This window comes from Nelumbo lutea, chromosome 4 (genome assembly GCF_056320005.1).
Source record: "Nelumbo lutea isolate HS-2025 chromosome 4, American lotus-T2T, whole genome shotgun sequence".
NCBI classification, from domain to species: domain Eukaryota; kingdom Viridiplantae; phylum Streptophyta; class Magnoliopsida; order Proteales; family Nelumbonaceae; genus Nelumbo; species Nelumbo lutea.
The window spans coordinates 5,480,945-5,501,866 of record NC_142687.1 but is presented as its reverse complement, the minus strand read 5'-3'; the positions used below and the strand labels follow the sequence as shown (position 1 = coordinate 5,501,866).

The 20,922-nt window shown below is 40.9% G+C and overlaps 1 protein-coding gene across 4 annotated transcripts in view; it reads right to left on the bottom strand.

Annotated features, from left to right (window-relative positions):
- Positions 1 to 20,922, bottom strand: part of LOC148853553 (uncharacterized) — a 37,078-nt gene continuing 16,156 nt past the window's right edge. For all 4 annotated transcript variants that reach the window (XM_088984037.1, XM_088984039.1, XM_088984038.1 and 1 more), the window contains 13 exons: positions 20,367 to 20,468; positions 20,183 to 20,272; positions 5,251 to 5,326; positions 5,059 to 5,152; positions 4,878 to 4,947; positions 4,535 to 4,714; positions 2,161 to 2,283; positions 1,987 to 2,070; positions 1,714 to 1,898; positions 1,399 to 1,537; positions 1,230 to 1,289; positions 655 to 759; positions 1 to 561 (listed from right to left, as the gene is read on the bottom strand). In XM_088984037.1, the coding sequence (XP_088840163.1) occupies positions 448 to 561; positions 655 to 759; positions 1,230 to 1,289; positions 1,399 to 1,537; positions 1,714 to 1,898; positions 1,987 to 2,070; positions 2,161 to 2,283; positions 4,535 to 4,714; positions 4,878 to 4,947; positions 5,059 to 5,152; positions 5,251 to 5,326; positions 20,183 to 20,272; positions 20,367 to 20,468 (1,422 nt within the window). In that variant the 3' untranslated portion in view covers positions 1 to 447. The remainder of the gene's footprint in view (positions 562 to 654; positions 760 to 1,229; positions 1,290 to 1,398; positions 1,538 to 1,713; positions 1,899 to 1,986; positions 2,071 to 2,160; positions 2,284 to 4,534; positions 4,715 to 4,877; positions 4,948 to 5,058; positions 5,153 to 5,250; positions 5,327 to 20,182; positions 20,273 to 20,366; positions 20,469 to 20,922) is intronic.

The window sequence follows — 20,922 nt, the reverse complement described above, 5'->3', positions numbered from 1 at the left end:
TTTTATTTAATTTGTTCTCTATCCGTCTATCCATAAATATATTATTATAATAAAATTTGATTTCAGACATTTTATACAACCCAGCGACGAGACATTGGCGAAGAGATGGGAGAGAGCAAGATGAGAAACAGAGCCATGCCAAAAACTTTGGGAAGGTCCCCTTCCTTTTACCACCTGGAGACCACCCATACGGAAAAAAAAACTCAAAAAAAATAAAATGAAACACTCGTGCATGTATCTAATGTATGATATTACAATTCATAGTATACACGAACGACAGCATGCCTCCCTGAGCTTCTCTTTGCATTGTACCTTACCCCGTTAGGCAAACGGAGAGAATGATCAGCATCTCTTGCACAGCATCAACAGCGCCTCTTTTGGCTTTACAAATGGAGTTAAGACAGGTAACATAATTTTTTATTTCTTAACTTTTGGTGCTTTCACAATTCACATGAAGTAGCTTAGAGCTCTCTTCTTTCGGGATCCCCCTTCCCCATAGAGTTCATTCCACTGTAGCAGCTCACTCATGTTTACTGACTCAGATGACACACTAGCGCAAACCTGTTTTCATAGAGAGTTATATATAATGGGAATAAAGGGGAAAAAAAAACGGTTGGCACTTGGAACCATGATAGTAATTCCCTTCTGTTTTACCTGTTCATGAGCATATCTGAAGTCGTCCATGCTTAGAGGCCGAATGTCTTCACTCCCACTCAGAGCTGGAGGTGGTCTACCTTCAGCCATTGCTGCAGCACGCTCCTGTCAGCAGTTCAACTAGTTAGCTTGCAGCAAACAAAAAGATTAAGGTGATCAATCAAGTCAATAAACAGTACTCATATATATCTGACTTGAAATCAACCAGAAGGAACTCCTTGCCAGGAGCTGGGATCTGCTGCAAGCCAATGCTGTTGCTATCAGTGTTGGACAGCCGTTTGAACTTTTGGGAATTGAGGGGTCAGCTACTTGTTTAGGGGACAGCTGTCCAATGGTGATAAACAACAACGGTGTTTTGGTTTACAGCATTTTTTTTTCACAGTAGATCCAGACTCCCCAGAAGCAACAAATGCAAGAAAGGGTAATAAGCTTTTCGAGGAAAAAGATATCTTGGAAACAAGTGAATCCTCTTCACCAAAAAAACGAAAAAGCAAACAAGTGAATCCAACTAGTGTAGCTATTCCCATGATCCGCTAATCGATAATTTCTCATTTATCAAAGAAAAAGAGCCTAACCTTCTTTTCCTTTTCCAGTATCTCTCTAATTGGACAATGTGCAGCAGTAACACAAAGATTCTGCAATAGCAGAAAGCAAGTTTAAGAAATATGAAAAAGTAGCAAAATGCATCTCCCGAAACCTGAAGTATGAAAAAACACTTGTCTGAGAAGGAACAGTAAAGGTAACCTTAAGATCACTTCCAGAATATCCATCAGTCATACTTGCAATTACATCCAGATCAATATCTGGAGACAAGTCCTCCTTTGCCAGAATCACCTTCAGGATTTTTGCTCTATTTGGAGCATCTGGCAAGTTAACCATCAATCTGCAACCCATTAACAAAGAAAACTGAGGTTCATACCAAAACCCAGTTCTTGAAGAAGACAACTGGGACCAACTTAAATGATGGTTTATCAAATGAGAAGAAATCAGTTTAAGGAATATAGATAATAATGATATTGAAAGAAAATAACCAGGCTTATATATATGATGATGCTTTACCTGCGTGGCAGCCGTCTAATAACAGCCTCATCAAGGTCAAAAGGTCTATTTGTGGCAGCAAGTACCAGAACACGTTCTTTATCTTTTGTGCGCAATCCATCCCAATTAACCATAAACTCATTTTTCATTTTGCGCATGGCCTCATGTTCCCCTGGATTTTCTCTCCGGCCCAACATGCTGTCAACCTTCAAGAAGTTTCGAGAAAGAGTTTGTTGGCTTGTACAAGACAAAAATTACAAATAACAAAATTACAAGATAGTGCAATAGGCTCACCTCATCAACAAATACAACACTAGGAGCAATTTTACTTGCTAGTGAGAAAACAGCTTTTACATACTTCTCACCCTCTCCAAACCACTGCAGTAAAAGGGAAAAAGATGAGCTTAAAATTAATGAATAAATTAACAGATGGAATTATAGCAATGGCAGTTTCTTGTCATTATTAACCTTAGATGTAATGCTAGACATTGAGATGTTGATGAAATTTGCACCAGCTTCTGTGGCCACAGCCTTTGCAAGCATGGTTTTACCAGTTCCTGGGGGACCAAACAAAAGTATACCCTTGCAAGGCTGCAAAAAAGAGAATCGCATCAAAATTGTTGGTTCTAATATCCACAAATAAGGAAAGCGACGAACTAATGGATTATTTGAAGCACCTACAAAAAACTGATGATTGCCCATGCAGCTTTGCAGAAATCTTAAGGTATTTGGGAGGCAAGGAAAGATGAACTATATACCAATTTTAATCAAATATTTTGAATAACCTTTTGCTTGGTGGTCAGATATTAATAATGGAAGGTAGAAAAGGTGGAATAGATGAATAAGTTCCCCTTTTTCCACTTCTTACAAAGAACAGTCATCTTAAGCATAAGAAGTTCAAATGGTACACACATAGAGGAAACGCGTCCTCTCAACTCAATAAAACCTTAACCCAACTACATGATATTGGACACAGGAATCCTATTTCTCTATTATACTCTATCGACGGTCACATCCATGGTTAAGCCCTTCCAAACCCTTGACTTGCATTAGATCACTTCTTCCAAGTTCCAACTGTAAACGTGTTTGGGAGTGCTTCTCCAATGGGATAGTCACCAGCCAAATACCAAAAAAGTGCTTTTCAAAAAGTAGCCTTCTTCAGAAGCCCATTTAGGCCAAAAAGCATTCCCAAATGTGGCTGCTCCTACTGAGGACAAGAAGTCCATCTTAACCTAATTTCCCTCATTTCATCACCTACCAAGGCTATTCCATAATCACCATAAATATGCTTATTTCCAATCCCGTTCTAGTTTTGACACTCATTCATCACAACAATGACATCTTTCCCCTCATGTTTGGACGTGTTGCTTCATACAAATTACTGATTTTATTCCCATCTTGTAGAAATTTCCTTTTAACCTGATTATATGCTTGAATCACGTAAGACTTCCTATGCACTTTCACAGTTTCATCTACCCCACTCTTAACAACCAATTCAATCTCTCCTTCACTACGGTAATTAAACTAAGATAATGGAAGTGATCATGTTGAGGTATCTCCTAGTCTTCAATCCCAAGTGTATCATGAGTGACACTCCTGGTATTGCTAAATCTGCATTGGATATTCTCATTCCTACTTATTGTAAAACCTTTTGATTCAAGAGCATCTCTCCAAAATTGAATCCTGATCCAGCATAACTGAACAACATCCTGAACAACGCATCTTACAAGACTTCACATCTCATAAGAACCTGTTGTATTAGTTCCCTCAAAACACCCAACATATTGCAAAAGGAAGCATGTTTGACAAATTTAACACTTTATTCCAATGAAAACTTCAGACCGATCTGTATATATCCTCAAAGGTTCTAAGAGGCACAGGTTCAGATAGAGAGCTCAACAGATATCTAATATGAATTTTCTTTCTTTTGTTCTTTTTTTTTATCAATAACACTTAAAATAGGGAAGTTAAAACCAATAAAAAACAGCTCCTGGCTGATTGCCTTGTCATATGATTTACACTGTTACAATTTAACCTTGGATATTGGGCCCCCAAACTAATTCAGATCTTGTGACATGCACGAGAAGCCATCAAATAGACCAGAATTCTGTTGAATGCAGAGTTTGCAGTGAAGTCTGACTGATTCTCAGTGAGTTACACAATAAAGCACTTTGCCCCTGCTACTACTGCAGATTTGTATGGACTAGGAATGTTCCCACAAGGATGGCTTTCCTTGTCTGGACGGTTGCTCTCAGAGAATGTCTAACCAAGAACAAACCCATCAAAAGAGGTCCTCATCTTCCTAGTATCACCTGCCCTCTTTGTAGACTTGACCCTGAGACAGCTGATCACCTTTTCCTCCATTGGACCTTCACCTCCTCCAGTGTAGTCTTGCATGTTGGCACTCAAAGGATCTAAGCAAAGAAGGCACAATGGTTTGGACATGGATTGCTGATGTTGTAATGTGGGCAGTGTGGACAGAAAGGAACTCTAGAATCTTCTCTAATACCAGCACCCAACAGGAAGTCAGCTGGAATGCCAATGGCCAAAAATATTCTCATGGTCTAGAACTCACAATATTAATCCTGTTAAATTATTTTGTAATTACCACACTATTTGAATCTTTTTGACAAAGCAACAGAGCTTACAGTCATTCACTGTATGACTACATATGAAAACAAAATCAATACAAGAAAAATCAAGCAAGTAGTCATGACTACATATGAAAACTACAAGCAAAAAACAATACAAGAGAATTAACAATTATGACTATCATAGCTTCAAGAATTATTTTTTGGAAGTTACAGGGTATCTAACATCAAAAACTGGTAGACATACAAACCTTTGTTAGCTGCCCCTTGCAGAACAACTCAGGCCTCTGTAAAGGAAGCATCACCAATTCTTTAAGTGTATCTTTCACATTTTCAAGAGCCCCAATGTCATCAAAGGTTACTCCAATATCACTAGGTGGAATAACATCAGTTAGGAGCCTCTTCTCAAATTCATTCTCTGTTACAATATCCTGAAGATGTACCAATCAACGTATTTCAGCAAATAATACATATAAGGCCTCTTCAAATAAAGATATAACGATGATTGTGCTAATACATTTGCTGAAATAATTTCAGCAAATTGGCAAACTATTATTATTGTTCCTCATCAACTTCAAAATGCACAGGAGTTACCTTGAGGGACTTCTTCAAGCTTTTTGACTCGCTTTGGATGGCCTGCAGAATCCCAATCCCATACTGGATACTGGAAGATTTCAACAAGGACACAACAAATGCATGATTCTCAAACCAAACAAATGTTTCTACCAAGTAACAACTTATAAATATAATAATACAATGGAATATTAGTTGACACCTCTCACTGGACAAAACGGGTTTTGCTTCTGCAACTAATTTTGTGTTGTGCATTAGATGGTGGCTTAAAGCCCATCCAACTACCTTTTCTGCACCTGCAGAATTGCAACCACACAATTTGTCCTCAAATTAACCCCACTAGTATTTTAAAGAGGAACTTTTTATCTCACAAAATAATAAAATAAACACATACTTTCTGGTGTAAGAGATATATCCTTAATGCATAATGTCTCAAGTCCATCACAATCCAGACCACTGCGGCTCAAGACCTGTGTAAAATGAAAACAGTAAAAAAGGAATAAGTAATGACAATCATTGCAGAACTTCAAATGGTGCTATGCTATGATGCATTTGCTCATATATACATCATATTGCAAACAAGCCAAATACCTTCTCTCCATATTCTATACTTATTATCTTTAGACAAATAATGAGTAAGATTACCATTGAAAAAGGAAAGTATGCCATCTATAAAAATGCATCAGCATCAAGCTGACAGTCCTACAAGAAAGGCCATGCAAATCATCCAACCGAAATGCACGCTTACGATGTTATCTATAATATAAGGGCTCCAAGGAAAACCCCCAACACACCCAATGGCCAAGCAATGAGGGCAGGTATGCAGATGCATTTGTTCCATTACCCTTTTGTCATGTACAAGGGAGATGTAAACTGAATTAACTCCCCCACAAGCAAAAAACAAAAGAAACAAAATTAAAAATGAGCCCAGAACAAAGAATCCCTATTCACCCCTTGCTTGGCTAACCCATCAGCAAATGAATTAGCAGTTCTCTTCACCCAACTGCATTTTATCTCAATGTCCCTAGCCGACCATTTAAATTTTTTCCTTTCATTGTTGTAGTTCCACATTCCAGTGTTGTCTTCCTTTAACCATCTCACCACCACCTCCGAGTCACCTTCAATTACTAGCCTTCTGACATTCAATTCTCTTGCTCTTTGGATTCCTTCCAAAGCCGCAAAGATCTCAGCCCTGAGAGAGCCACCTTCTCCAATTGGGCCTCAATACATGGCAAAGACATTCCCTTCCTCATTCCTGAAGGCTCCCCCAATACCAGAAAGCCCTAGATTCCTTATGCTACTGCCATCAAATTTCAGTTCTATGAATCCACACAGGGGGGGGGAGAGATCCAAGGGCTTGGAACACCCTTAATCTGGGCAGAATTTGCTATCTTTTTCCAATTTCTCAGCAAGTCATCCAAAGTGAAACCTGTGAATAGGTCCAAGGATTTAGCCATTGTGCCACCCTTATGTGGAATTTTGGATCAATTCTATTATGTTCTCAATGTTTCTCCCCTTGTCTAAGAAAATTCGTGAATTTCTTTCTTCCTATAAGGACCAACAAATAGCCACCATAATACACCTCCAATGTGATCCTTTCTCTTTTCATTGGCCAGCTGAAGTAAGGAGAAAACAGACTTTGCACATCCATTGGGGGGTTCCAACTACACCCAAAAAAGGAGGAAATGCATTCCAATATAGTTTTAGCAAAAAGGCAAGATACCATTAGATGGTAATCAGATTCCCCATCAGCTTTGCAAAGAGCACACCTATGTGGGGATAAACAAGTTTTGGGCCTCTTTCCATGAAGCATACCACTTGTGTTGATTCTTTCCAAGAAAGTTACCCAACAAAAACTCCCAACCCGAGGAGGAATGGGCTTACACCAAAGCTCTTTAACAGGGAAGGACAAACCAGGAGAAGCAGGTGGCTGATTTAAGGTTTTAAAGAACGAGGCACGAGAAAATGAGCTTAAGTGAGAGGGGGTCCCAATTTTGTTGTCTTCCTTTGAAAGGTCCAAGAAAACATTTTCAAGAGTGGATAAGAGAGTCAAAGTGGCACCCAATTCGGTGTCCCTGACAGCCCCTCTCAGGCCCAGGTTCCATCCAAAACCAGAAGTTGAGTCTAAAGGAACAAGGAAGAAATGGGCTCATTTTTCAGGTCAGATAGATCATACAAGGAGGGAAGATAGTTCATCAATGTAGAATCCCCAACCCAAGTCTGTTCCCAAAATTTTATGAGGTTACTTGAGTTCAAATCATACCTAATCCAAGGGGACAAGACTAGAAGTAAGTCATGAATGGCTTTCCATGGAAAAGCACTTGTAGTCCTTGCTAGAATTCCAGGATCTCAGCCATTGTCCTCTAGCCCATGAATGCTAGCCGCTATCTTGCCCACAACGTTTCCTTTTCTAACGGAAACCTCCACAACCACTTCGCCATTAATGCCATATTTCTTTTCCTAATATTCCCAATCTTGAGACCTCCTAGCTTCTTACTTCTAGTTACCAGTTACCACCTCCCAACCCACCCAACGGTCCCTCTTTTCCTCTCCCGACTCCCACAAGAAATCCCTCATTAACTTTTCCAATTTATTAGAGACCTTTGTAGGGATCTTGAACACTGACAGGAAATAGATAGGTAAGTTAGCTAGGATTGACCTAATCCATGTGATCCTTCTCCCTAAAGAAATATAATTCTTCTTCCAAGGAGCATGTCCTTTTTCAAATCTTTCCACCACTAGACTCCAGGAGCTTCATTTCTTGGGGTTATCTCCTAGGGGAAGGCCTAAGTAATTCAGAGGCCAATCCAAAATTACACATCCTAAGATACATGCATATTCCCTTATCTCCCTTCCCTCCATGTTCACTCCCACTATGCAACTTTTCTCAAATTTCACCTTAAGATTGGGTGTTAGTGTCGAGTATGTAGGGGTATTTCTGTCTTTGTTCTTATGGTTAGGTGCTGAGGTGTAAGTTTATGTTAGATCTAATGTCCTTAACTTAAGTAGGGGCACATGTAACTTTTCCACAATATTTTTAGTAATATAAAACAGATTTGGCCGAATGGGAGGGTTGACTTTTCTCTCATTCGAACCAGACCTTTTCCTCCTTGTCTTCTCTTCTACTCTTCTCCTTTCTCTCTTTCTCTCTTCCTTGATTGTTATCAGTCTAACAGGCAGGCTGAACTCTAATATGGTATCAGAGCTAAACTGAGCAAATCGGATCTGCCCAGAATTCTGTTCTCTGCACACCCAATCTAGGGTTTTCTCTTACTTTCTTCGCCATCAGTTGGAGATAAGGGAGAGGGCTGAAAATGAGTGTTTGCCCTCTTCCCTTGGAGGTTTCTATGCCTCCAGTTGTGGTGTTCATGGTTGGTTGCTGCAGTTTCTAAGAAGCCCTCCCCTAATCGATGAAGAGAAGAGGGCTGATTCGTGTGGTGCAGTGGGTGCTTTGTGTGGTCTGATTTTCAGGTGATCAGGTAAGAGGTTCTATGCATTCTCTTGGTGTGAATTAAATGATAAGTCTGTTTCAAATGGTATGGTGGGATTTCAAATTGTAGTGTGCTAGGGTTTGTGCAATTTTCAGTGTGATTCGAAAGGGAAGTGTTCCTCAAAAAGTGTGGTGAAGTTTCAGATAGTCATGAGGTAGAGCTTGTGGTGCAAAGAGAGCAGTTAACAGCAATAGTAAATGCTGAAATCGGTGTGTAATGTGGTTTAGTGTGCCGAATTCAGCAATGTGAGATAGTAGTGATAGCAAGACTAGTGTGATGGTTCCTACTGACTACCTGAATGTTCAAATGACCTTCCATTAAGCTGAATGGAGAAAATTATGTACCTTGGGCTAAATCTGTAGAAGTCTTTCTTAAGGCAAAGAAGAAACACATAAGGGATGAAAAACCCTCCACCGATTGTCATGAGTATGATGATTGGGAGCAAGCAGATGCACAGATTATCACATGGTTATGGAATAGTATGGAACCCAAGATTAGTGTAAATTTTATGTTTCTTGATATTGCCAAAAAAAGTGTGGGACCATGCTAAGAAGCCGTATCCGGGCCAAGACAATACAACTAGAGTATATCAATTGTATCAGGAATACTTTAATCAACAATAGGGTAATCAGAGTCTTGAGGAGTACTATGCTAGTATGAGAAACATTCGTAATGAATTGAATGTTTATCACCCCCTCACTTCTAATGTCAAAATTCAGCAACAACAGAGGGAACAACTTGATGTGACTCGATTTTTGGTGGGGCTGAAATCTGAGTATGAACCAGTGCGGGCTCAAATACTAGGAGGGTCAGCTCTCCCTTCCTTGGAAGAGGTGTTTGCTCAACATAGGAGGATTTCCATTGGATCTACAAGGAACCCTAACGTTTCTAATAGATCAGCCTTTGCAGTATCCAGAGGTCGTGGTGTTAGAGGTGGAGCTCGGGGAGATCAGTCTAGCCGTAGTGGCAATAGTGGACCGACATATGGCCGGAGTGGTGATAGTGGACCTACATAAAACCGTAGTGGTGGTCGTACTGGAGGTCGAGATTCAGGGGGAGCCCGTGGTAGAGAACGTAGTTCGGGTCCGAGGAGGTGTACACACTGTGGTATGGATGAACATACCATCAATTATTGCTATGACTTGCAAGGTCCACCCTCAACTTGGGCCAATCATGCCGTGACTAGTGACAGTAGTTTCAGACAAGAGAGTCATCCAGCTGATCAGATACATTCTACATCCATAGATGTTACTAGGAAAGGATATGATGAGTGTTCCCTGTGATGAGTATAAGAGGTTTGTCCAGGCCACATCTCAACAGAACACGGCCACTCTCGCACACTTAGGTATGGCTTGTCTGGCATCCACACCCAATCCCTGGATTATTGATTCTGAGGCCTCCGATCAAATGACTGGAACTCCAGGTGTGTTTTCTTCCCTCTCTCATTGCCCAACATCACAATCTATTACCCTTGCTAATGGTTCCACGTCTTCCATTTGTGGTGTTTGTAATGTTAACATGGACCCTGTATCCTTATCCACAGTTTTGTATGTCCCTAAATTTCCTTTTAATCTTATGTCAATTAGTAAGTTGACCAAGTCTCTTAATTGCTCCATTACCTTTTACCCCTCTTCGTGTGTTTTTTCAGGATACCAAGACAAGGATGAAGATTGGTGGACGGCATGAAGCTAGTGGATTGTATTATCTTGATAGTGGTGGAAGTACGTCAACAGCTCCCCAATCGTCTCTTTCTCCTCTCTAGTAGCACTGTAGATTTGGTCATCCTTCACTGGAAGTTTTGAAGTCTTTGGTTCCTTCATTAAATCATCTGTCTATTTTGGATTGTGAGTCGTGTCAGTTGGAGAAACATCATTGTGTTCCCTTTAGTCCTAGAGTTGATAACCGTATGTCGAGTCCTTTTTCTTTGGTTCATTCAGATGTTTGGGGTCCTTATAAAGTAATGTCATACAATGGATATAAATATTTTGTCATTTTTGTTGATGATTATTCAAGGATGACATGGATCTATTTAATGAAAGAAATTAGTGAATTGTTTACCATTTTCCAAAAATTTTATGCTGAGAATCGCAACCAATTTGGTGTTCACATTAAAATTTTTCATTCCGATAATGGTCGTGAATATCTCTCTTCATCATTTCAAGAATACCTAGACCAACATGGCATTATCCATCAAACTTCGTGTACCTACACCCCACAGCAAAACGGGGTGGCTAAGAGAAAGAACCGTCATCTTTTGGAAATAGCTCAATCCCCCACGCATCACATGAATGTCCCCAAATCTTTATGGAGTGATGCAGTGCTTACATCTATCCTTGATGGCCATTCTCCATTCACCACATTGTTTCCTACCTTGTCTCTGTTTCCTCTTCTCCTCGGGTTTTTGGGTGTGTTTGCTTCATTCATAATCTGGGGCCAGGAAAGGACAAGTTAAATGCATGATCTATTTACTGCATCTTCCTTGGCTATTCCTGGACTCAGAAAGGGTATAAGTGTTACCATCCCAACTCTCGACGTTCCTTTGTGTGTGTTGATGTTACCTTCTTTGAGTCTACTCCATTTTTCTTAGGGTCCGGTGATATTTCTTCCTCTTCATCACCTCTTCCCCTTCCTCTTCCAGTTGTGGATTCTATTCCTCTTGTTCTAGTTGTGACCAAGTCCTTGACTCCGATGCCACCACCTGTTGAACAACCACCTATCCATCACGTGTATACACATCGCTCACATGTACCGGCTCCTCCTCTAGCTCCATCATCGTTGACAGATCTGGCAGTTGTTCCCACACCAGCCCCAACTCCAATATCTGATTTTAATCTTCCCATTGCCTTGCAGAAAGGTAAACGCAATTATACCCTTCATCCTATTTCTAATTATGTTTCACCGACTCACCTTTCCGCTTCCCATCGCCAATTTATCTCTTTGTTATCCTCGGTTGTTATCCCTAAGGATGTCTAGGAAGCCCTTGCCTCTCCAGGATGGTGTCGTGTGATGGAAGAACTCTCAACTCTCTCAGCTCTGGCCCATAATCATACATGGGGACTCACCACTCTTCCTCCCGGTAAGTAGATTGTTGGTTGTAAGTGGGTTTATACGGTTAAGTACTTACCTGATGGTAGTGTAGAGCGGCTAAAAGCTAAACTGGTTGCCAAAGGGTATTCCCAAACCTATGGTATGATTACATAGAGACTTTCTCCCCGATTGCTAAGATTGGCTATGTCTGTGTTGTGGTTTCTCTTGTTGCGATGTATGATTGGCCCCTCTATCAGCTTGATATCAAAAATGCCTTCTTGCATAGTGATCTACTCGAGGAAGTCTATATGGAGCAACCACCGGGGTTTGTTGCTTAGGAGGAGGATGGTAAGGTGTGCCGACTACTGAAGGCCATTTATGAGCTTAAACAGTCTCCTCGAGCATGGTTTGGCAGATTTAGTGAGGTGGTAAAGAAGTTTGGTATGAAACAGTGCCAAGTTGACCATTTAGTCTTCAGTCATGACTCTCAGGCAAGGAAGATCCTATTGGTGGTGTATGTAGATGATATTGTCATTACCGGAAATGATAAAATGGGCATTGACAGGTTGAAGACTTTTCTGCAGGAACATTTTCAGACAAAGGACCTTGGTAAATTGAATTATTTCTTGGGGATAGAAGTAGCAAGGCCTAAGCATGGTATTAACTTGTGTCAGAGGAAATATGTTTATGATTTGCGTGGAGAAACAAGTTTGTTAGGTGTTAAACCAACTGAAACACCTATGGAAACAAACACTAAGTTTAACAGTGATATGAGTGAAGTGTTTGAAGACCCTGGTAGATAATGGCGGCTAGTAGGTAAATTAAACTGCCTAACCATCACTCAGCCAAACATTTCATTCGCAGTTAGTGTGGTAAGTCAGTTCATGCAGAAACCTCTGGTTCCACATTGGGATGCAGTTCTAAGGATTGTGAGGTATTTAAAGGGGGCTCCTGATCGTGGTACAGAAGTGGTGGAAAACTTGAAATAGAAGGATATATTGATGCTGATTGGGTCGGTTTTGTATCTGATAGGAGATCTACCATAGGCTATTGCACTTTTCTTGGGGGTAATCTGGTGACATGGAAAAGCAAGAAGCAAACAGTTGTGGCAAGATGCAGTGCAGAGGCAGAATATAGAGCTATGGCACATACTACTTGTGAACTAGTGTGGCTAAGGAACCTTCTACAGGAGATGGGATATATTATTGATACTCCGATGAAGCTCTACTGTGACAACCAGGTTGCAGTTCATATTTCATCTAATCCGGTGTTTCATGAGAGAACCAAGCACATAGATGACTGTCACTTTGTTAGAGAGAAGGTGTTGAGTGGAGTGATAGACACTGCATATGTCAACACAGGGAACCAATGGGCAGATTTGTTTACTAAAGGATTGAGTCAGGGTAGAGTGGACTACATTTGTAGCAAGCTGGGATTATATGATATATACTCTCCAGCTTGAGGGGGAGTGTTACTGTCAAATATGTAGGGGTATTTCTATCCTTGTGCTTATGGTTAGGTGCTGAGGTGTAAGTTTATGTTAGATCTAATGTCCCTAAAGTAGGGGCACATGTGACTTTTCCATTATTTTTAGTAATATAAAACAGATCTGACTGAATGGGAGGGTTGACTTTTCTCTCATTCGAACCAGACCTTTTCCTCCTTGTCTTCTCTTCTACTCTTCTCCTTTCTCTCTTTCTCTCTTTCTCTCCTCTCTTTTCCTTGACTGTTATAAGTCTAACAGGCAGGCCGAACTCTAATATTGGGCATTTGCTCAAAGAGTTGTATTGTCAAATTCAAATTCCTAATCCAAGTTCACACCTAAAACTTTTCCAATAAAATTTAAGAAACAAGAATATGAGTGAAAATTGCTTCCATCCAATATAATAATTGAGTAGATTACAAATTCTTTACACAGCATCAAGAAAATACAAATTCTTGCCTCTAGATAGAAAAAATGTAGTAAGAAGCAAACGGTTTGCTTTCCTCAAGGAAAGAATGGTCAAGGAAGGATGGAGGTTGTCATAGTGTTAAAGACATTTCTTAACTCCAGGAGAAAAGGGGAAGATAAAGCAAAGGGAGAGGTTCCAAAGAAGACTAATGTTGAGATGCAAAAGAAGGATATGATTGATGCAAAAGAAGGATATGATTGTTATGGCACACTGTCAAAGCCTCCCCACAATGACTGTCAATGTAAGGAAAGATTGTTGGGAAGACATGATGATGCTAGAGGCTAATAGTCCGATACTGGAGTGGAGGAAAGTTGTTGATCTGTTAATACAAAAATTGAACCTGAGAACCACTTTTATCCTGGCCCCTTTTAGCAGTTTTAAGGCTCTACTTGATCTTGTTGAAAATATGATTGAAGTGGAAGCTCTGAGCTTTCAAGATGCTTTAGGTTCTTTTACTCTGTTTAAGTGGTCTCCCTCGTCGAACTCCAAGCTTTTCTCAGTGGAAGATGGTGTGATTATTTGACTGATTGGGCTGCCTTTGTTAGACAGTTATGCCCTTAGCTCCAATCATATTGATGTACCTTTTTAACATTTATTGTAAATGAATATACATAATTTATTCATGTAATTGTGATGTGTTTCTGTGTAATACCCTTAAATTGGACACTTATGAGACTCGTGTTAGTTTAGAATCTTCACAGTCGTTGGATAGGTCTGGGGAGATTTATCATGCCAAGGCTAACACTGATGTGCCGCCAAGTTTGTTGGGGTGGCTTGTCTCAACTGCCAGGGTGAGACCTGAGGTACATGCAATGTGGGTTTTCTTGAAACCCTGAACTGGACCAAAATTCCAGCATTGCCCAGGACCTTGGAGATAGATGGGCAAAACCGGAATGTTACACCTGACCCCTAGACTCGATTATGATACTACACTAGGTGTCAGATTGGGTTGTCTTTGATATGCCAATCAGTAAGATCCTTAGAGGGGATCAAAACCTGGGTATGTTGGGACAGTCCAAGAATTCATCTAAGTGGGTGATCATAGTGACAGGATCAGCCCCTTTGTCGGACAGAGTGAATGATCGGGGATGCATTCTCTCTAATGGAAACCTAAACTGCCGGCAGTTGATTTCAACCGTTGAAACTTGTTTTGCAAAATATAATTATATAAAGATACACACACACACACACACACACACACACACACACACACACACACACACACACACACACATATATTATGGTTTCAAAATATTTGCAAAAGGTTTTAATTTCCGAGATCCATGTGAGTAGAGAGTGTAGCACTGTTCCTTGTAGTCGAGGGAGAGGTCATCTCCTGTCGGGCAAAGTTTGATCATTATGGGCTGAGAGGAGAATGTAAGACCATTGAGGGTAATACCTGATTGGCTAATCTTGCATCTGCCCACAGTCCTTGGGTTTTCATAAGGTGGCTGGACCCAAGAACCATTTAGTGTAAATGTTGGGCCCATTAAGAGCCCATGGTGATGGACTCAGGGGTTCACTGTCTCCTACAGTGAATTCGGCCAGGCCTTGTAACAAAGGTTGGGCTGAACCCATGTGGCTGATGTGTATATCAATGTTTGGGTCCAACGCCATACAAGGATAGCCAACTGGGCAGCAGGTTAAGAGGTTAAGTGAGCACATAGACTTAATGGGCCTAAAGCCCAATTCGAACTGGCTTAATAAGATTAATTAAATAGGGGGTGGTTCTGGGATTTGGATCAGCAGATAAGATATGAGATTATCCCTATCCACTTAAAGAGTCCAGATCCAAATAAAGATTTGGATCAGGAAACTCCTAATTTGATTAGGAAGTGATCTTTATCTGCAAATAAGATAAGGGATTATCCTTATCTCTTAAAGAGAGTCCAGATACAAATAAAAGATTTGGATTAGGAAACTCATAATGGGATTAGGAGATCCTCTCTTTAAGGCTATAAATAGGAGAGTAGGGCGGACCTCCAAACACACTCACAGTTCACTGAATTCAAGAGAGAAGACAATACACAGTTTGACTGCTCTTCTCTTCCTGCTCTTGCCGCCCCTACCCAGTTTGATCTCCACTTGTGGGAGTGATCAAGAATCATTCTTGATATTGCTTCTTGGCAGAAGAGGCAACCTGAAGTCGTGCTCACCAACCCTCTACTACATTCTTGCTGAAGAGTTCAGTTCTTGCTGAAGAGTCATCCTGTTGATTCTGCTTCACCTCACACTGTGTTATCTTCAGTGGAAGCAGTTTTTTGTCTTCTCCTTGGGCGTGAACACCTTCATTGGGAGTTACTGTTACTCCGTATCAAGTATATCCCTCTCCTCCCTTTTTGGGTTCAGATCTAGTCCGATTTGTTTCAAGATTGATCCTTGAAAATGCAATTTTCTAAAATAGGAAATGTGATTCCCAGATGGGAGAGAGAAATTTTTGAAATTTCGCCCAGCCTTCTTGTAGGGCTCGGCCATCCATATGATGGATCTCTCATCCCATCAGCCTTTCCACTTGTGGAATCATGATACAACAGCCTCCATTGCAATGCTATGTGGTGCCCGTCTTGACTGAAAGAATGGTAGGATCCATCTAATGGACGCCATAAAGGTTGCGGAATGGGTGGGCGAATTTCAAAAATTTCCTACCTTCTCTCAACTGGGAATCATATTCCCTAAATTTAGAATACAATATTCAAGGATCCTACTTGAACCATAATCAAACCAGATCTGTACCAAAAGATAAATGGGAAGAATATACCTGATCCGGAGAAACAGTATCTCCCAAAGTTGGTGTTCACGCCCAAAGAATGCTCCAAGATCCGTTCCTGCTGAAGATGACACAACTGTGAATGGAACAGAACCAGCAGGGTGCGTCCTACACACTGGATCCTTCACAAGAATCCTCTGGAAGTATTAAACATTGAATCTTATTCAGTCTTTCTTGCAAGACTGATGTCAAGAACAGATTTCTTGACTTTCTTTTCTGCAAAGATCTAATCTTGCAATGGCAGATGGCGGCGGCAGGAGGAGATCTCCAAAACGAAAAAGGCTGAACTGCTTTTTTTGTTTTTCTGGAGAGTATGAATCAGATCTGATCTGAATTCGCAGGAGATATCCTATACCTCTTCAAGGTGGTTCGAAATCTCCTCCTTTCTTCTTGATTAAGAAACCTCCTTTTTAGGAGTTATCCCAATCCAAATCAGTATTTGGATAGGGGATAATCTTAATCCTTTCTGCAGATAGAGTTAGCTTACTCCTGATCTTATCAGGAGGTTACCAGATTCAAATCTAATTTGAATTTGGTCTCTAAGAGTGGATAAGGCTAAAGGCCCAATCCTTTTGCTAACTTTAATCTCAAATTCGCCCCAAGGATGGGTGATCATATCAGCCCATTAAGTGTTCAGTGTCTAATTACTTTCCAATCTGCTGCCCATTTGGGCTTCTTTGTATGGCGTGGGACCCAAGCATTGATCTACACACCAGCCACATGGGTTCGACACAGCGTTCTAAAACAAGGCCCAGCCGAATTCACTGAAAAACTCAATGAACCCCTTGAGTCCATCATATGGACCCTATGGGCCCAACACTTACATTAAGTGGTCCCTGGGCCAAGCCATCTTATAAAAAACCCAGGGACTGTGGGCAGGTGCAAGATTAGCCCATCAGGTATTATCCTCAATGGTCTTACACTTAACCTCTCAGCCCTTAATGATCAAGCACTGCCCGACAAGAGAAGACCTCTCCCTCGGCTGCAAGGAACAGTGCCGCACTCTCCTCTCACATGGATCCCGGGAATTAAAACCATTTGCAAACAATTCGAAACCGTACATATATATAAATATATTAATTTTGCAAAACAAAATTCCAACGATTGAAATCAACTGCCGGCAGTTTGGTTTCCATCAGAGAGAGTGCATTCCCGATCATTACCCTTTGTCCGACAAAGTGGCTGATTCTGTCACTATGATCACCCACTCAGATGATTTCTCAAACTGCCCCAACATACCCAGGTTTTGATCCCCGCTAAGGATCTCACTGAATGGCATATCAAAGGCAGCCTGATCCAACACCTAGTGAAATGTCATAATCGAGTCTAGGGGTCAGGTGTAACTTTCCAGTTTTGCCCATCTATCTCCAAGGTCCAGGGCAATACTGGAAATCTGGTCCGGTTCAAGGATTCAAGTAATCCCATACTGCATGTGCCTCGGGTCTTACCCTGATGGCTGAGACAGGCCATCCCAACACTTGGTGGCACACCAGTATCAGCCTTGGCAGGATAAATCTCCCCAGACTTATCCAACGGCTGTGAACATTTAAAACTAACATGAGTCTCTATAAATGTCCAGTTTTAGGGTTTTACACAGAATTAAACCAAACAACATGAATCAAACATGCACTTTATTTATTTCCACTAAATAACAAAAGTACATCAAATCAGATTGAAGCTAAGGGCATACAAAACTGTCTAACACAGCCTCCATTGCAATGCTATGTGGTGCCCGTCTTGACGGAGAGTTTTGAGGAGACCTACGATCGGCAGCCTTGTTGTTGAGTGGAGTTAAGCCTGAAGATATACCCAAAAAGATATGTATTAATGTTGAAGGGGTTTTCCATACGGTGTGGTTGGCATCCTCCATTGAAGCTAGTCCATGGTGGGAGGCTCGACAGGTTGAAGATGAAAGGGAAGAATGGCTAGAGCTACGTGGCAAGATGGGGGCAGGGCACTCAGAAAAAGACAAGACTTTCACAAATTTGGATAAACAGCCTTTAGGACTGTCTATAGGTTTCAGCAGACAGGAAGGTCAAAATTGCAAAGGTCAAGGAACAAGGTTGGGTGGTCAACTACGTGGAGAACAAGTTTTCAGTTGGGAGGGCAGTAAATCTTATGCTCGGGTGGTAAAAGAAGGTGACATTTCGGATTCAAATTCAAACCTCAAATGGAAGGTAAAGGTGTCAGACTGGGTTGAACCCAAAAAGGGTGAACGGGAATTTGGGGTAGGGGGCATTGAGCGTGACTTTGTAAAGTCTCACGTGCCAGAGCTTATTAGATCGAGTGGGCCCCAAAATGTTGTTGGGCCTGGTAACAAAAGAATAGGTGGGCCAAGGATCAAATTGGCCCATGCCAAGGTTCAGGTAAGTGGGGTCACGTGACTCACTTAAGTCACACGCACCTGGGAAAGGAGAAGCTCCAATAGACGGTAAGAACCGTCTATCTCCCTCTTCCTCGAGTTTGTTCTATCAAGCCTGCACGCGAGTAGCAATGTCGGCCCCAACCTACCTACAATGGGTTCCAGCCAAGAGGTCCAATGTCCTTTCTCCTGATAGGTGGAACCCCAGAAGCTTGAAACAACGCGACTTATAACTTTTTGAAGATAGTGAAGACACAGATGAAGAAAGTGGCGATGATGAAGTCTCGACTGATACAGCAAGTTTGGGAAGTATTGATTTGCAAGAAAACGTGGATATGTTAATAGAAAGGAAGCTTCAGTACAGAGGTTCTCTTCTTAGAAGGAATCTCTCAAGAGGAAGAAGGGGTGACGAGAAAGATAGAAAGCATGGCTTCACATATGGAGCTTATCACACCCCCCTTCCATGAGGGAGCAACTACAACCTCTCAGGACACAAACAGAGTTAGTATAAAGGCACAGGAATTTCCGGTGGACTGTGAAGATAGGCCAAAAAGAGAGGAACAGGAACAGGCTTCTCTGGTGGTACGACTTGACAAAGGTGAAAATTTAACTTTAACCCACCTCACTGCAAACGCCAACTATGGGGATAGACTTGGCACTACCTGTAATTTCTCAAATGCAAGCCTCATTTCTTTCTCATTCTCCTACTCTGCGATCAGGTATGGGTGTCCATTTGGTTTCTATTACTGATGTGTGTGTTCAGCCTATTGCAGATACTCTAATCCCATCCTGAAGGAGCAGATGTAGTGGCTAAATGAAGGAATGAAGGTGAATTTCGATGGGAGCAGTCTTGGTAATCCTGGTCCATCAGGGGTGGGAGGGGTATTGAGGAATGAGAGTGGGAATGTGGTCCTTATTTTCTCAGGACCCATAGGAGTTGGAAACTCTACTAGGGCGGAACTTGCTGCCGCTATCCAGGGAGTACAATTAGCAGTGCAGATAGGTGTGGAACAGATGATAATAGAAGGGGACTCCAAGGTAGTAGTAGGCTGGCTACAAAATCCGGAATCTGTTGTGTGGTGTTTTAAGAATGAAATTAAAAAGTTCAACTGTCTAATAAGAAGCTTGACTGTAAGAATACAATGGGTGGGGAGGTCAGCAAAGTCTATGGCTGATGGTCTTACAAAGCAAGGGGTAAATAGGGAAAGTTTGTACTGGGCTCAATTGTAGACTGAATATGTTTTCTATCTTTTGTCTTTATTCCTACTGGTAGGAGAGGACGCAGCTCGTGCCTCTCCAAAGGAAACTTGTAACTGTACTAGTTTTTATTAATGGCATTGATCCTTTTTAATTAACAGAAAGAAAGATAAAAAAAAAAATGTAGTAGGAATTCCATCCTCCCAATTTGCCCCACCAACAAAAAAGCCTTGCACTTTAATCAAAGAACAAGTAATTAATATTTAATAACAATGTTATTGGATTTTCTACCAACTCTGCAAACACCTAACCCACTAAGGGGAGAATCTTTTATTTCTTCACTGAGACTTTTTTTATCAGCAAGAAAAGATTTCAACAATTAAGAAGTAGTCAGGGACTCAGGGCCATATCACAATTCAAAGAGTGATGCAATAAAATTTGTAGCTCAAATAAAAGACTTTCAATTCATGTTACAGGCAGAAAAGCTGCAAACATCTCATATATAATAAGCAATGATGAGAATTGCTTACATTACGGAGGTTATTCAAATTTCCCTTTGCTTTGAGGGTTTCAGCATCTCGATCTAACTGATTTTTCCAGCCTGCAAGCACAGCTTCATCCTACAGAATAATGTGCTGCCATAAGATGCTTTAACAAAAGAAAAAAAAAAAAAAAACAAGAACAGTGACTAAAATGCAAGCCACTCCTATGCACCTGGGGAATGTGTATGGTCACTTTATTAGGGAACAGTTTTGCCAACATTTTTGTTGTTTTGGGGATTTCCTTGTTTCTGTCATGCAGTCTCCCAAAACTATCCTGAGGAAGAAAACAAAAAGTAATCATGTCAAAACAGATCCTCTCTTCACAAGATCAGCAACAGAACAAGTTGAACATATGTTTCATTTTTGTAGGTAAAGAATGCAAAAAGAGTAAGAGAAAAAACAGTTTAAACGGGTATTTGGAAATGGCAACTAGTAACTGATAGATACACAGGGACGTCCTGTTATCTAGTAAAGCATTCAATTTCTGAAATTGACCATATTGGACTGATTGCATCCATGAGCTAGAAACAGGCCAAGATGATAAGCAGAAAGAAAGTATTAACTTAAAGTCCACTGGTTCAATACAAGTAAGCAAAAGACATCTGCATTCTTCATCTTCTCCGCTCTGTCTACTCAAATACTACCTGTATTATTATGAACTCCTTGAGTTGATCAAAGATGTCAAATCAAACATAAGGAACAGACAAACCTGAACTCATAGCTGCTTA